This window comes from Engraulis encrasicolus, chromosome 4 (assembly GCF_034702125.1).
Source record: "Engraulis encrasicolus isolate BLACKSEA-1 chromosome 4, IST_EnEncr_1.0, whole genome shotgun sequence".
NCBI classification, from domain to species: Eukaryota; Metazoa; Chordata; class Actinopteri; order Clupeiformes; family Engraulidae; genus Engraulis; species Engraulis encrasicolus.
In genome coordinates this window covers 40,252,469-40,267,147 of record NC_085860.1, presented here as the reverse complement: position 1 = coordinate 40,267,147, position 14,679 = coordinate 40,252,469, and the positions used below count along the sequence as shown (strand labels likewise).

The 14,679-nt window shown below is 46.6% G+C and overlaps 1 protein-coding gene across 4 annotated transcripts in view; it reads left to right on the top strand.

Annotated features, from left to right (window-relative positions):
- Positions 1-14,679, top strand: part of akap13 (A-kinase anchoring protein 13) — a 151,406-nt gene that overhangs the window by 79,363 nt on the left and 57,364 nt on the right. For all 4 annotated transcript variants that reach the window (XM_063197419.1, XM_063197420.1, XM_063197417.1 and 1 more), the window contains exons 9-10: positions 9,300-9,381; positions 13,612-13,712. In XM_063197419.1, coding sequence (XP_063053489.1) covers positions 9,300-9,381; positions 13,612-13,712 — 183 coding nt within the window. The remainder of the gene's footprint in view (positions 1-9,299; positions 9,382-13,611; positions 13,713-14,679) is intronic.

Sequence of the window (14,679 nt, the reverse complement as noted above, 5' to 3'; positions counted from 1 at the left end):
CACACACACACACACACACACACACACACACACACACACACACACACACACACACACACACACACAATGGCTTTTTCCTCGTGCGATTATACCTTCTGTCCTCTCTCTGAAGGTGTATTCTGATGCGTCTGAACTTGTTCTGCAAACAGAGCTTTGTATGGGTGTGTGTGTGTGAGAGAGAGAGAGAGAGAGCGAGCGAGCTTGTATGCGTGTGAGGCCTGGGTGGGTGCACTGCTTCTCATTATGTGTGTGTGTGCTGCCTCGCAACAAGGTGTGTCTTAGCTAAGGGTAGCCTTGGGCTGAGGAAACAGAAAAGCATTGTTTTGGGGAGAAGGCCGTCCAGGTGTGGGTGTGTTTCCCTGCGTGCATATTTTTTTTAACAGTGTATGCGTGTTTTTCCATGCGTGTTTCATATTAGTGCTGTGAGCATGTACACACACATGCATGTACACACAAGCATGCTCCAAGTGCTTGTGTGTGTGGGTGTGTGTGTGTGTTGGGGGTAGGCTTGTTGGCTTCAAACAAATAGAAAGGCACTTTCTAGAAGTTGCCATTTTCCAGAAATTGCACTCCATCCCCCACCATTTGCCCTTAGCTATTTGGCTGGTTGGATGTTTGCCTCTCAGCTCATACAAAAGATCTGCATTGGGCACAAGTTCCCTCGTGTGCATGTGTGTTGGACAAACTTTTACTGTACAACATCCAATGGCCTAGTGTTATGCACTACCTGACATCAGACAGTAGCATGGCAATTAAACGGCTAACGGTGCATTCATAGATTCAGTCTGACTAACTGTAAAGAGAATACTGCACTTAAAACTGGCATTCTACTCTTGATAAACGAACAAGTGGGTGCTTGGAATTTACAAATGGTTTGGCAATCAGAGCTCTGACTGTTGTGTGCTTGGAGCACTGAGAGTGGCAGTTTACAATCGCACCCTAAGTAAAATACATGCAGGCGATGTTTTGAAAGAATCACCTCTTCTTGATCTCTCACGCCCTCCCTCTCTCTTTCATCACCCGTTTTGACTTCCTGTCCTTTCCCTGCTCCCCTCATCTGTTTACCTAGCGGCATGGCTGACAACATGCCTCTTCTCCTCTCCTCTCCTCTCTGCCCTGCTCTGCTTTCCCGTGTCGGAGCAGGTCAAGCCCAGGGGTTGCATTTCTCAAAAGAGAAGTTGTTAGCCTGTTAGCAACTTCGGTAGTTGCCAATGGGAAAATGCATTGAAAACAACAAAGTAGCTAATGTAGTAAGCAACTTTTGGTTTTGAGAAATGCACCCCAGACCTGAGGTCAGCAATGATGATCCAGCAGCAAGCGACAGCTTCAGCTTATGCACGTCACTGCCCCGAGGTTCTGTTTGTAGCCGTTGCTATGGTGTTGCCGTGGACTCTGTCCAGGCGACTGCTGACTCCCCGGCCTGATGTCCTGAGTCATGTGCTGATTAGCTGATGATGTTGTGTCCACTGTCCGGTGCTGGGGCTGAGGGGTTGCGTCCGTCCTCAGCGAGAGGGGAACACTAGTTTCCTGTGTGTTGCAGTGAGGATTGATCCCTCATTTCCTGATCAATCCAGTCAGTCAATCTAGTTTCTATGTTGGTGTGACCCCACCCCCCTCACTCCTCCCAGCCACACACACTATTCTATTCAGGGCAGTTCAATGAGGATGTCCTGTTGTCCTCTTACTCGCTCTCATCTTTTTTTATTCTCGCTCTCTCGCTCTCTCGCTCTTGCTCTCTCTCTCTCTCTCTCTCTCTCTCTCTCTCTCGCTCTCTCTCTCTGTCTCCCTCTCCCTCTCTCTCTCTCTCTCTCTCTCTCCCTCTCTCTCTCTCTCTCTCTCTCTCTCTTTCTTTCTCTCTTTCTTTCTCTCTCTCTCTCTCTCTCTCTTTCTCTCTCTTTCTCTCTCTCTCTCCCCCTCTTCGTGTGGAGAGGGAGGACCCAAAACCCTCTGTTCAATGAGTGCTCATTGTGCAGTCATCATAGAGGCTCTCTTTATGAGACCAGCCTACACGGCCCTTAGAAGAACGAGTGAGTGGGAGAGCGAGCCAGAGAGGGAATGAAAGAAAGAAAGAGAGAAAAAGATTGATGAGGATTGGAATCGAGCGAGAGAGAAAAGGAAGATGTTGAACAGGGGTCTTGGAGAGGAGGTGCGCCCAAGACTCTGGAAGGTAAATCTTATTGTGATTTCAACCTAAGCCATCTTGTGAGCGTCTCCCAAATAAACCACAATAAGAATTATATTCCAGAGTACGTCTTTTCGCTACCAAACACAGATGTATACATGGCAACAAATGTCTTTTGCCTCAGGCAGAAGAGCCATGTGGAAGGAAGAGGAGAGGGCGGGTTGACCGGAGGTAACTGCTTCATGGAGTAAAGGAGCAATGGGGGAGAGAGAGAGAGAGAGAAGGAAGGAAAGAGGGAGGAGGAACAGAGGAAGTGTGTGTGTCTGTGTCTGTGTCTGTGTCTGTGTCTGTGTCTGTGTCTGTGTGTGCAAAAGGGGGAAAGCCCTCTGGAGAAGGAGGCTGAAGCAAAAAGGGGAGGGAGTCAGAGAGCACACGAGACGAAACGGAGATAGAGGCACAGAGAGAAAGCCGGAGGGAGGGAGGGAGGAGAGATATTGAGAGAAAGAGGCGGGCGTGCGGGCAGGCAGGCAGGCAGGAGGGGCTGCCTCCCAGAGCACAGATGTGATCGGGATCTGTTTAGTGGACGGCTGCTCTTACTGTTGCTCTCTCACTATCCCCTTCTTTATGCCATGGGTGGAGGAAGATGAAGAAAGCGTGAAACTTCGAGTGGAAGTGTAAAGAGCGAAGAGGGTTTTTGTTGTTGTGCGGGCTTCATGCGGATGGATACCCGCCCTGGCTCATAGCAGCGACAGAAGAAGATGTACGAGAGGCACCGTCGGAGGTACAGCCTGTGTACCCGCGGGGACACGGCCATGGACGTGGTACTTCTCAAGGTACAACTTTTGAAGTCTGTCCATCTCTCTGTCTCTCTGTCTCTATCTCTCTCTCTCTCTCTCTCTCTCTCTCTCTCTCTCTCTCTCTCTCTCTCTCTCTCTCTCTCTCCCCCCTCTCGCCACCGCTGTGTCCAGATGTGTGCCGTCCCTGCGGAACTGTGGAGCTCTGGTTTCATATGGAAAGTCGGCGGTGGTTTAGCCGTTAGTGGACAGAGAAGCGGAGAGGGGAGAGCGAAGTAGGGAGGGAGAGAGAGAGAGAAAGGAGGAAAACCACCCATCTGCCATCTGGATTTGTGTTATGCGTTATGACGCTGGATATTTTATGTGCAAGGAACAGTTTGGTCATCACCATCCTTCTCCAGTATCAATGCTGGTTTTTTTTTGTTTTTGGAGTTGTCACAGCCAAGCAGCAAGGAGCTGAGCGGATTTGAGCAGAGCAGGGCACCATGGGTAAATGGTGCTCACGCAGCTCCACATGCCGTGTAGGGTGTCTTTGGGTGTGTGGGTGTGGGTGTCTGAAGGGTATACTTTTTTGTGCAATGACTTTTATTTGTCGGCGTGTCTGTGCAGATAAGTATGTGTGGAGCTCCTTGCGAGGAGTGGCATTCCTGAACACACAGTCATGGTCTGCTGAGAGCCTCACTCACAATTACCGATTGTGTCTGTCTGCAAAAACAGTTGGAGCTGTCGGCTTCTCAAAGTAAAGTTTGTGTGTTTCCGCGTAAAGCTTGTGTGTGTAGATATGTGTGGGCCGGTGTGATGCGTGCGTGTGCGTGCGAGTGCGCATGTGTGTGTGTGTGTGTGTGTGTGACCGTGTGGGTGTGTGCGTGTGTGCATGTGCGTGCATGTGCGTGAGTGCGTGCGTGCGTGAGTGCGTGCATGTGCAAGAAAGAGAGAGCGGGAGCCTGCACGTGTATACGGAGTTTGCCACGGTTCTTTTTCCTCTGTGCTTCTTGGCTCGGTGATGCGGGTGGAGCACCTCTCTACTTGTCCAATGGGGAAGGGGCCTGCAGCACGCAACACTATTGCATGGCTCTCACCATTGCATTGCATTCAGCCCTGTTACTGTAATTTCACTAATTTCTGTAATGCATGCACGTGTGTGTGCGTGTGTGCATGTGTGCGTGTGTGTGTGTGTGTGTGTGTGTGTGTGTGTGTGCGTGCGTGCGTGCGTGCGTGCGTGCGTGCGTGCGTGCGCGCGCGTGTGTGTGTGTGCGTGTGTGTGTGCGTGTGTGCGTTTTCAGTGTGTAGCCTACTGTATGTGTGCCACTGAGACTGAGTGCATGGCTCTCTGTGTGAGTGTGAGTTTCCGTAATAACAATGTTTATATGTATACATGTTTGTCTGTGTGTGAGGGAGGGAGTTAGCTTCAGCCTGTGTGGGCAGGATGGTTGACAAGAGGAATTTTACTCTGCTGCATGTATGAATACCTGTTCTCTTAATATCATATTTTGTTGATGGTGAAGACATTGTGCTCAATTTCTTACTGAGGATGAGACCAAAGGTTCCAGAAACATGGCAGGTTAGTTAGCTGTAGCTATAGGGAGGGGTTTGGTCTGGGCCCAGTCTAGCGTAGTTGCGTAATAATAGGCATCATTGGGAGTTTCCCCATTAAGATATAGCCTATGTTAAGTGTGTGTATGTTTAGTCTGAATGTGAAGATGGTTGGTGTATGGAGTATAGTGAGGGTCTGAGAGTTTGGTGAGGTTTTTTAAAAGCCTTTTTAGCCTACTATGTGTAAAGGGGCAAAGAGATCTGCCTGTTGTCCCGGGCCCAGATACAGAGGGGGGCCCACAATTGGGTTCTCATTTCATTATATGCATTTAGTGTGGTGGGCCTCTCAGATGACCTTGTCCTGGGCCCGTCCAAAGCTGTCAGTGGGCTAGTATATCTACACACTGGTAATGCAAGGCTTATGCTTTGACACCTCTCTGTTGATTGGAGTGCTATGCGTGAACCACTGCACTTTGGGCACTCTCTCTACCCATGTTCTCCATTGTTATGGTAATTAATGAGGGAATCACTTCCCATTTGTCCTCACAGAAAGGCAGCATTGTATGTGTTTTGGGCTGACAAGTCTCCTCAGTGTGGTCTACTAGAGTTTCTGAAGAAACCCCTAAGCACCAATGACTATACACATTACAAACAATGCCTACAGTTCTCCAATATGCAACGGAGTTCACACCAGACCTCGGGCTATAGGGCTTGATGTTAGGACTGTCAACTGTCAAAAGACGTGTCATGGTGCACGCTACCTGCATTACGTCGTTGTTTACATTTCCTTTGCATGACAGGATGTGTACTCCCCCCATCTTCTCCAGTGCTTGTATGGTAACTTCACTGAAGTCTATGTGAAGAGTCTACTGTATGATAAAAAAAATATCCCATCTTTAATTGTCAGTCAGACTGAATCTGTCTTGGTAGTTTATTTAAACTCTTTGTTTAGTTTTTTTTGTCATCAAAACGGCAAGTCCGTAAGGTATTGATTCTATGCAATGTTGTGCTAGTGTAGTCCTATGGTAGTAAAGTTTTGTCAAGCAATAGAAAGTAAGGTGGCACACAGTGCAGAGTATGCATTATATATTTATATTTATATATTTCTGATTAGCACCAGTGTTGCTAGTAGAGTAGAGTAGAGTAGAGTAGAGTACTTTTATTAATCCAGATGGAAATTAAGGTGTCTGACAGCTTACATAGATACATAGACACAAAGCATACTGTAGATACAAGGCATACGCACAAAGACCTAATACACATAATTGCACATGATTGCAGTAAACAATCTGAGTATAGCAAAATGCCTTGTGTTTAGTTGTGCTTTGTTAGTGACTGGTATTGCCCAGAGGAAGTGTCTGGAAAGTTCTCCAGGGGGTAGGTCTGTGGATTTCCCTGATCCATCTCCTCCAGTACTTGTATGGTAACTCCTGTGGCTGCGTGGAAGTGCACTTGCGGGCCTGTGCAGTGTGAGCTGCCATAGATTTGGCTGCCTTTACCGTGTACTTACGGTGGTAAGTCATGGGGTATTTTTGGAGCACTTATGAATACTTAGAGAAAGACACAAGACACATTCCCCAGTAGAGTCACCTAGTGTGTGTGTGTGCGTGAGTTTGTGTGTGTGTTTGAGAGAGAGAGAGAGAAAGAGAGCGTATCTGTATCTTTTCAGGCTGTATCTAGCCCCAGACCTACTAACAGTGAAGAGGTGTACACTGTGTAAATTTAGACCACCAGCACCGCGGTAACCTCAGAATATTCAGGGTGTGTCAGTCAAACCTCACAATGATGTGCTAAATCTTAACTGATTTGTGCTTAATATTACAGAGCAACTGTGCTTTCATGCAATATAAGTAGGTTTCTTTCTTTCTTTCTTTCTTTCTTTCTTTCTTTCTTTCTTTCTTTCTTTCTTTCTTTCTTTCTTTCTTTCTTTCTTTCTTTCTTTCTTTCTTTCTTTCTTTCTTTCTTTCTTTCTTTCTTTCTTTCTTTCTTTCTTTCTTCATGTCAGTAAACAAATTACATCCGGTAAACAAACACAATACATAGTTAGCTATATGCTGGTGATCCCTTTTCCCAAGTTAGCATGTTTGCATGAGCATTGCACTGACACAATAAATGCGCTGCTACTCACTTTTATCATGTACAGCCCTTTCCTGTTCCAGATCTGTATGCAAATGATATGAGTTGGTGGTTTGGTGTGTTCAGATTAAATGACCCTGAGTGGGTTGAATGAGGGACCTTAATGATGGGCAGTAACAAACAGATGTGAAGTTGTGCTGATGCAGAATCAAGTCAAGTCAAGTCAGCTTTTATTGTCGCTTTCTTCACATGCACAAGTCATACAAGGAACATGAAATTACGTTTCTCTCTCTATACCATGCCAGGACATAGACATGCACAGGACTGACATTTACAGACACAGGACTGACATTTACAGACTGACATTAAAGTGCAAGACAGGACAGAATTCTATGCCCACAAACAGACACACAATTGCACAGACACGCAAATGCACATGCACACATACAAATGCATCTGAAAACACATGCACGTGTGTACAGTTACACTCAAACACGCACAGGCATACACACACACACACACACACACACACACACACACACACACACACACACACACACACACACACACACACACACACACACACACACACACACACACACACACACACACACACACACATCCAGCTGGAGGACATTAGCTCACAAAACACTCATGCATGCTTCCCTGTCTTTCGTTTCGCCCACTCCCCGCCCCCTCGCTACATGCTCAGGGAGACTGTATATTTTTTCATCGGCAGTGGACTGTGCTGTGGTGGCCAGCAGGCCCCAGTCACACGGCCATCTGTACATTCTGTTCACGTGTGCGCGTGTGTGCGTGTGCACGTGTGTGTGTGTGCGCGCGCGCGCGTGTGTGCGCGGTAGAGGAGAAACGAGTGACTTCATTGCCTCATTTACTGCTCATAAAAAGTTGGTCAGCAATGCCCTCTTTGTCGCCACTCTTACTGCCGCCATTGTCCTGTCCTGGCCAGTTCGCAGTCCCACTCAGTGTGTGAGTGTGCGAGGCTTTCACAGACATGGCTTTTGTCTCTGGAGATTATGAATGTGTATTTCCCCATTTTTGCAGAGGAACAGAGCCCCTCTGGACTTGTTTCTCACTCTGATTGGGGCGCAGAGTTGGTGTGTGTGTGTGTGTGTGTGTACTGTGTGTACTGTGTGTACTGTGTGTACTGTGTGTGTGTGTACTGTGTGTGTGCGCGTGCTTGCGTGTGTACTGTGTGTGTACTGTGTGTAGTGTGTGTGTGTGTACTGTGTGTGTGTGTGTGTGCGCGCGCGCGCGCACGTGCGTGCGTATGTACTGTGTGTGTGTGTGTACTGTGTGAGCGTGTGTGTGTGTGCATGCGTGTGTGTGTGGTGACTTATGTCTGGCGGGGGTCATCAGTGGCACTGAAGTCTCTCCCACCACGCACCCCAATACACATCTACGTAGGCTACTCAACGCTCACTACCACACACTTCATCCCAAAATGAACATTGTATGCTTCATGCTTCTAGTTTGCGACGCTAGTCTTTGAGCAATACATAATTGTCCAATTCTGACTGTTCAACATTACACATTGCTCTGAATGAAGGGCATACCTCTTTTAACTTAACGTCATCTTTCATGTGTTGAGTATCAATTTAATTCTGCGCTAGTTTGCTGAAGCCCATAGGTTTGTTAGACTTCATGATGGTTCCGTGATTTCTGTGCATGTTGATGTGTTTTTGTATTCGATTGTGTGTGTTGTTTGTGTGTGTGTTAGTGTATCACAGCAGCTGTGGACCGTTGGCCTTTGAGTTTATAAACAGAGCTAATGACACACACACACCCACACACACACACACACACACACACACCAGGGCTGCACAATTAATCGAAAAATATTCAAAATCGTGATAAAATAGTGAAATCGAATTTACGATTTTAATCGTGATTTAATCATGGCAATAGTGACCTACTTTTGAGAGCGTCCTTGAAGCCAGAACATACTGACAGGCTGGTGTTTCTGGCCAGAAATCTGTCCACTTGAGTTTCATGCTATTGCCTTTATATAATTATTACAATTAATTTTATTTTGCTCATCCCGTATGTAATTCATTCTTGGTTATATTTCGTCTTGTTATAATTTTCAAAAAAATCTGCAAAAATCAATCATCGTGATTAATAATCATGATTATGATTTTGACCAAAATAACACACACACACACACACACACACACACACACACACACACACACACACACACATGCGTGCACACATCCAGTAGCAGCTTGTGTACAGTGTACTATGTGTGGGTGTGCGAGGGGGAGGCGAATAAGGTCAAGGTCTCATTCACTGTCTTCCTCCATGACTTTTGCTTATAGCGTCACTGCCCAACACCCCCCCCCCCCCTCGTCATCCACTGCCGTTTATGTCAGAGGCCTTCAAGAGCCCAATGTGACTCATGTGCATTACTTGCGCGAGAGGAACCTCAGAGTGAGCTGTCACTGACCCCAGACAGTTTGCAGTGTCTTACTGTAGGCTGTTCTGACTCAGGAAGTTTGACGGCCTTTTCCCAGAACAAGGTGGCTGTGTAACTTATTTAAGTTCAGGTCTTATTGTCTGTGAGTAGTAGGATTATGGATTGTGTACTGTAGATACTGTGTCTGTGTGTGTGCGTGTGCGCCTGCACCTGCGCGTGTGCGTGCGTGCGCATGCACACGCTTCGTTATTTAGGCCTTTGTATGCTTTGAATTGGTATGTTGTGACTGACTTGTAGAGAATACTAATAGTTATCTTTTTTCCTTTTCCCTCAGATCCACAGGCAGACGGAGGTGTTCTACGCAGTGGATTCATGTGCAGAGAGTGACTTGCAGAAGAACAGTAAGGAATGCTCTGGTAAGAACTGAATACTTGTTGCACAGACCAGCAGTTTCTAATGGGAATATCTGTGTGTATTTAGCGGTTTGTTTGTTTGTTTTGTTTTTGTATTTGTTTGTGTGTGTGTGTGTTTGTGTGCGTGTGCGTGTGCGTGTGTGCGTGCGTGCGAGCGAGCGAGCGAGCGAGCGAGCGAGAGAGGCTGTGTGTGCTTTTAGCTAGCCGTGTAGCACACTGTCATTTTGTGTGTGTGTGTGTGTCTGACTGTGTGTCTGTTAAACTGGTCATGCAACACGTTGCCATTTTGTTTTCCCCCTTCCTCAAATCTCATCGGAATCCCCATGATGTATTTATGATTATTTGGCCCACCATGCTGGAAAAAAACATGCAATCTGACAACTGTCAGCTGTAGGAAAAAAAAAATGACATCAGATGCACATGCATCATGTCCCTCGTTATTACAGCTCCAAAAAGCCCATCGGCGGCCTGTAATTGAGCTGGGTACAAGATGCTGACATGCACCACGGTAAACAGGCCTGACATGCTTATGGATGGGTTTGGAGATGACTAATCATAGGCTGATGATGGCTAGCTCACGAGCGTGTTCTTTCGTGCTTGCCTGGCCTGGCCGGCGGTATCGTCTTGTTGTGATTACCTGTGTTTGCCGTTGCAGCTGTTGGTCGGTGTGTTTTCCTATCTGTGTGGCAGCTATGGGCTAACACTTTGGTCAGGGGTGGGAAACCCTTTTCATTCGAGGGGCCACTTCAAATTCTATGAAGTCCTCCAAGGGCCATACTACGAACACAAACCAGCATTTCCCCCTGCACTTTATGCCTATATTGAAGGCGAGCACCTTAACAACAGACCCCACCTTCACTAGGTCCCCGGAAATATATAACTTAATTGTATTGCAAATGTTATTTCTATAATTTCTTTACAAAACATGTTATATTTCATGTGTAACTGCATAACATCAAAATTCTGTCAGGAGCCGGATAAGACGGCCTTAAGGGCCATAAACGGCCTTCGACTCATAGGTTACATTACACTTAGCCGACACAGCAACTTTAACAAAGTTATTTTTCAGGGTATTGGTTACAGTCCCTGGAGCAATGTGGGGTTAGGTGCCATCATCCTGAAGGCCCCTTCGGCCATATATGGGGTCGTAAGGATGGGATTAAAATCTCTGAATCTTATTTGAATCTCGAACCTCTGATCTTAAGTCCACCTCCTTAACCATTAGGCCACGGCTGGATAAAAGTGTCTCCTAAATAATTATAGTACAATGTAATGTAATGGGATCTCTTCACTCTGTAGTATTGTTCTGCTGACTTGTTTTGGTTGTCACGAGCTGTCAGCTCCCCCAGGCTCTGGTCTTAATAGGGCAGTGTGATGACACCAAATAGACACTCCTACAGTCACTGTTAATGTCACTCTACCAGTCCCAACTACAGATGATTTTCCTGGATCACTGCGGGTCTAATAGTGTGTGTGTGTGTGTGTGTGTGTGTGTGTGTGTGTGCGTGTGTGTGTGTGTGTGTGTGTGTGTGTGTGTGTGTGTGTGTGTGTGTGTGTGTGTGTGTGTGTGTGTGTGTGTGTGTGTGTGTGTGTGTGTGTGTGTGTGTGTGTGTGTGTGTGTGTGTGTGTGTTCGTGTGTGTGTGTGTGTGTTTGTGTGTATTCGTGTGTGTGTGTGTGTTTGTGTGTGTGTGTGTGTGTGTGTGTTCGTGTGTGTGTGTGTGTGTGTGTGTGTGCGTGAGTGCGTGTGTGTGTGCGTGCGTGTGTTATGCAACATTGTTTTCAGGTGAGCTATCGCTACTTGTTCTGCTATTCCAAATATTACTGGCAGCAATACGGTGTCCAAAGTACTAGTCTGAGTATGACTGTTACAGTATAACCTGCTATTAGGTACAGTCAAAAATAATTTTCTCTGTCTACCTTTGGAGATGTTCCTAAAGACGAATAATAAGCGTCTTGGCCATACAAAAATACAATGACAAAAAAAGTCATTTTCATATTAACTTTATATGATTCAGGAGCTTGTAATGCTTTGTGAAATTCAACTGATGATTTAAATCATACAATAATGACACCACAAGATGAGCATACAGTTTGATGAATGGAATCTCACAATGTAATGTTTATCATGTTTAAATTGCCTACCCTAGTGTCTGTCTTAGTTGTATTCAACAAAACACACAGTACTGTATCTTTGTATAGATTCAACTGGTGCATTGCCTTGTGTGTTTTTTCAAATGTGTGTGCGCTTTTGGTTATAGCGTGGCCGCTAGTCGGGGTAACTACTTTGGTCTTTGTCAGCTGCTCAGTGTGTTTTGTGCCATATCTTGCCTGTCATGTCATGTGCTGCTACTATGGAGAGCTGAATTGGCTTACAGCACAATCTAATCAGCATCAGTGTAATGGGATTTTCTCTGTCAAATGCCCTGCTCTGTGTCATCCACTGGACAAGGATGCTCTCTCCAGACTGGACTGTGGACTCCAAAACACATGTCCAACAGTACACACACACACACACACACACACACACACACACACACACACACACACACACACACACACACACACACACACACACACACACACACACACACACACACACACACACACACACACACACACACACACACACACACACACACACACACACACAGTCAGATCACAATGATACGAATGCCAATACTGGGACAGACAGTCAAAGCACATCCACTCATACAGACACACAGTAGAACTGGATGGATGGTTTCCTTGTGATAATAAATAACAGAACGAAGAGAGGGGGAAAAAAGAATCTGTCTGACCAATTGAATAAGGTCATCTGTTTGCAAGGATGACCTCAACATCCTGTCGCTGCGGCCGATTGCAGGCGAGAGAGGCAATCCCACAGCGGCCGCCTCGGCCTCCTCCCCCACTCACACTGGCCTGGGAAGGGCAGGGCCTCTGGCCTCCCCTCTGAGCCTCCACTGGCCTCGGTTTGGCCTCGATTTGGCCTCGGTTGGCCTCTGCTAGTGTGGGCTGCGATGTCGTGCGAGCTAGAGTAAATACTGTATCATAGCTTTGCTCAGCTACGTAGCTCAAGATCAAGAGTTAGGATAATAATTTTGAAATAATTAAGATAATTATTTGAACATTATTTGTCACGTGTTCATGTTATTTTTTACATTTTACTCAGTTGGCCTTGTTAGCTGTGCTAGCTTACTTAGCTGTCCTTCCTGACATACTGTAGAGATGCTCTGCTATCATAGCTGTCTGAGGGGAGTTACCGGCTGTTGTCTGATGTTTTGCAAGGCCACTGAAGAGCTCTACTTGAGCTGTTACTGTGACAGGCTACAGGCTGGTCTGTGTTGGCCTGGCTTGGCCTGTCAAGAGCTGTACAGGGCTACAGGGCTACAGGGCAGGGTTGGGTTGGGTTGGGATGGGATGGGTGCTGCTGAGTAAAGCAGGAAAGGGTTTGGACTGCACTATGACTGCTCACGGGGACGGGACGGGGGCAGAGCGAGCGCGAGAGGTTCACAGCCTCTCCAGTTGTCCTTTTCACACTGCACATTCTGAATCTGCATGCACGTTTTGTCCGCGAGAAGCCCAGCCCTCTGTCCATGTTTTGGGCCATTCATTTCAACAGGACCCTGTTCATAGCAAGAAAATAAGACTTGAGTTCTATTTTGAAGTTGCGGTTTGCAGTTGTCCATGCAATGGGCTGTCACCGCGCTTTGGTGTGAAAGGAATAATGTGTTTTCGTATTTTCTTACCCGCATGGATACATTTGCCTACGCCCCGTGCTTGCAGTGTCACAGAGCAGTGATGGGTAGGGCCCAGTTTGGTTCTTTTCAGGCTGGGACAAGTTAAGGTTATTATTGTAGAGGTGCCTCACAATTCTGTTTCTGCTTGTGTGTTCATGTCTGTGTTTGTGTAAGCTCTCCTTCAATTGCATTGCCCCACACACTTCAGGTTCATTGCATTTCTGCCAGGTATTTACATACAGTATTTGCCCCTTTTCAACTCCCAGTCGTCTGATAGGCCTACAGCGCGACGCAGCGCGACTCGGCTACCACTTTTCGAGTTTCGATTGGGCATGACACAGCTCAATCGAAGAGCAGAAAGTGGCAGCCGAGTCGTGCTGTGTCGAGCTGTAGGCCTATCAGAAACCCGGCAGTGGTAAAGAGGCAATTGTGTGTATATATATACTGGATGGTACGTGTGATTTCATGCGTCTGACCTTGATGTGTCATCTACAGACGTCCCTGTGTGTTCAGCGTCAGAGAACGTTGCTGCGGGATCAGATGAGCAACCCCACACCCTGGCAGATGGAATCACAGACCTGGTTACTGAGCCTAAGGTAAGGGTGTGTGTGTAGGTACGTATGCGTGCATGTGTACAGCTTGGTGCGCGCGTGTCTGTGTGTGTGTGTGTGTGCGTGCATGCATACATGTCTGTATGGATGTGTGTATGCTTATGCTGTATGTTCCATTGTATGTATGTGTGCGTGTGAAACTAGCCCTGTTCTCCTGTGAAGGAGCAGTTGTGGTTGAATGTCCATTTTCATCTCCTTTGGCATTGGCAAGCCTATAAATATCTTTTCAGTACATTCACACACACTCACTTCGTCACTCGTACAAATCCAAATGTTTTCTCAGTCTGTTTCTCTGTGTCTCTTTTCCCCCATTTCTCTCCCCCTCACTCTCTTTCTCTCAATCCCTCTCACCTCTTTCTTCATCTCGCTTTCTTCATCTCTCTTACTCACTTCTCCTCTTCCCTTTTTCTCTCCCTCTCCTCCGCTGACATCATTATATGACATCAGCAACCCTCCTGGCAGAGAACAATCATGACTAAATGACCAGACCACCTTAGACACACACACACATACACACACACACACACACACACACACACGCGCGCGCGCACACACGCACACACACACGCACGCACACACACACGCACACGCACACACACACACACACACACACACACACACACACACACACACACACACACACACACACACACACACACTCGGGCAAAATTAGAAATGCACTCATCACAATATAATAGAAAAGACATGTCGATGTTGAATAGACTGGGACTTATTGCTAACAAGTAGCTCACACACACACACACACACACACACACACACACACACACACACACACACACACACACACACACACACACACACACACACACACACACACACACACACACACACACACACACACACACACACACGGGCAAAATTAGAAATGCACTCATCACAATATAATAGAAAAGATATGTCGATGTTGAATAGACTGGGACTTATTGCTAAC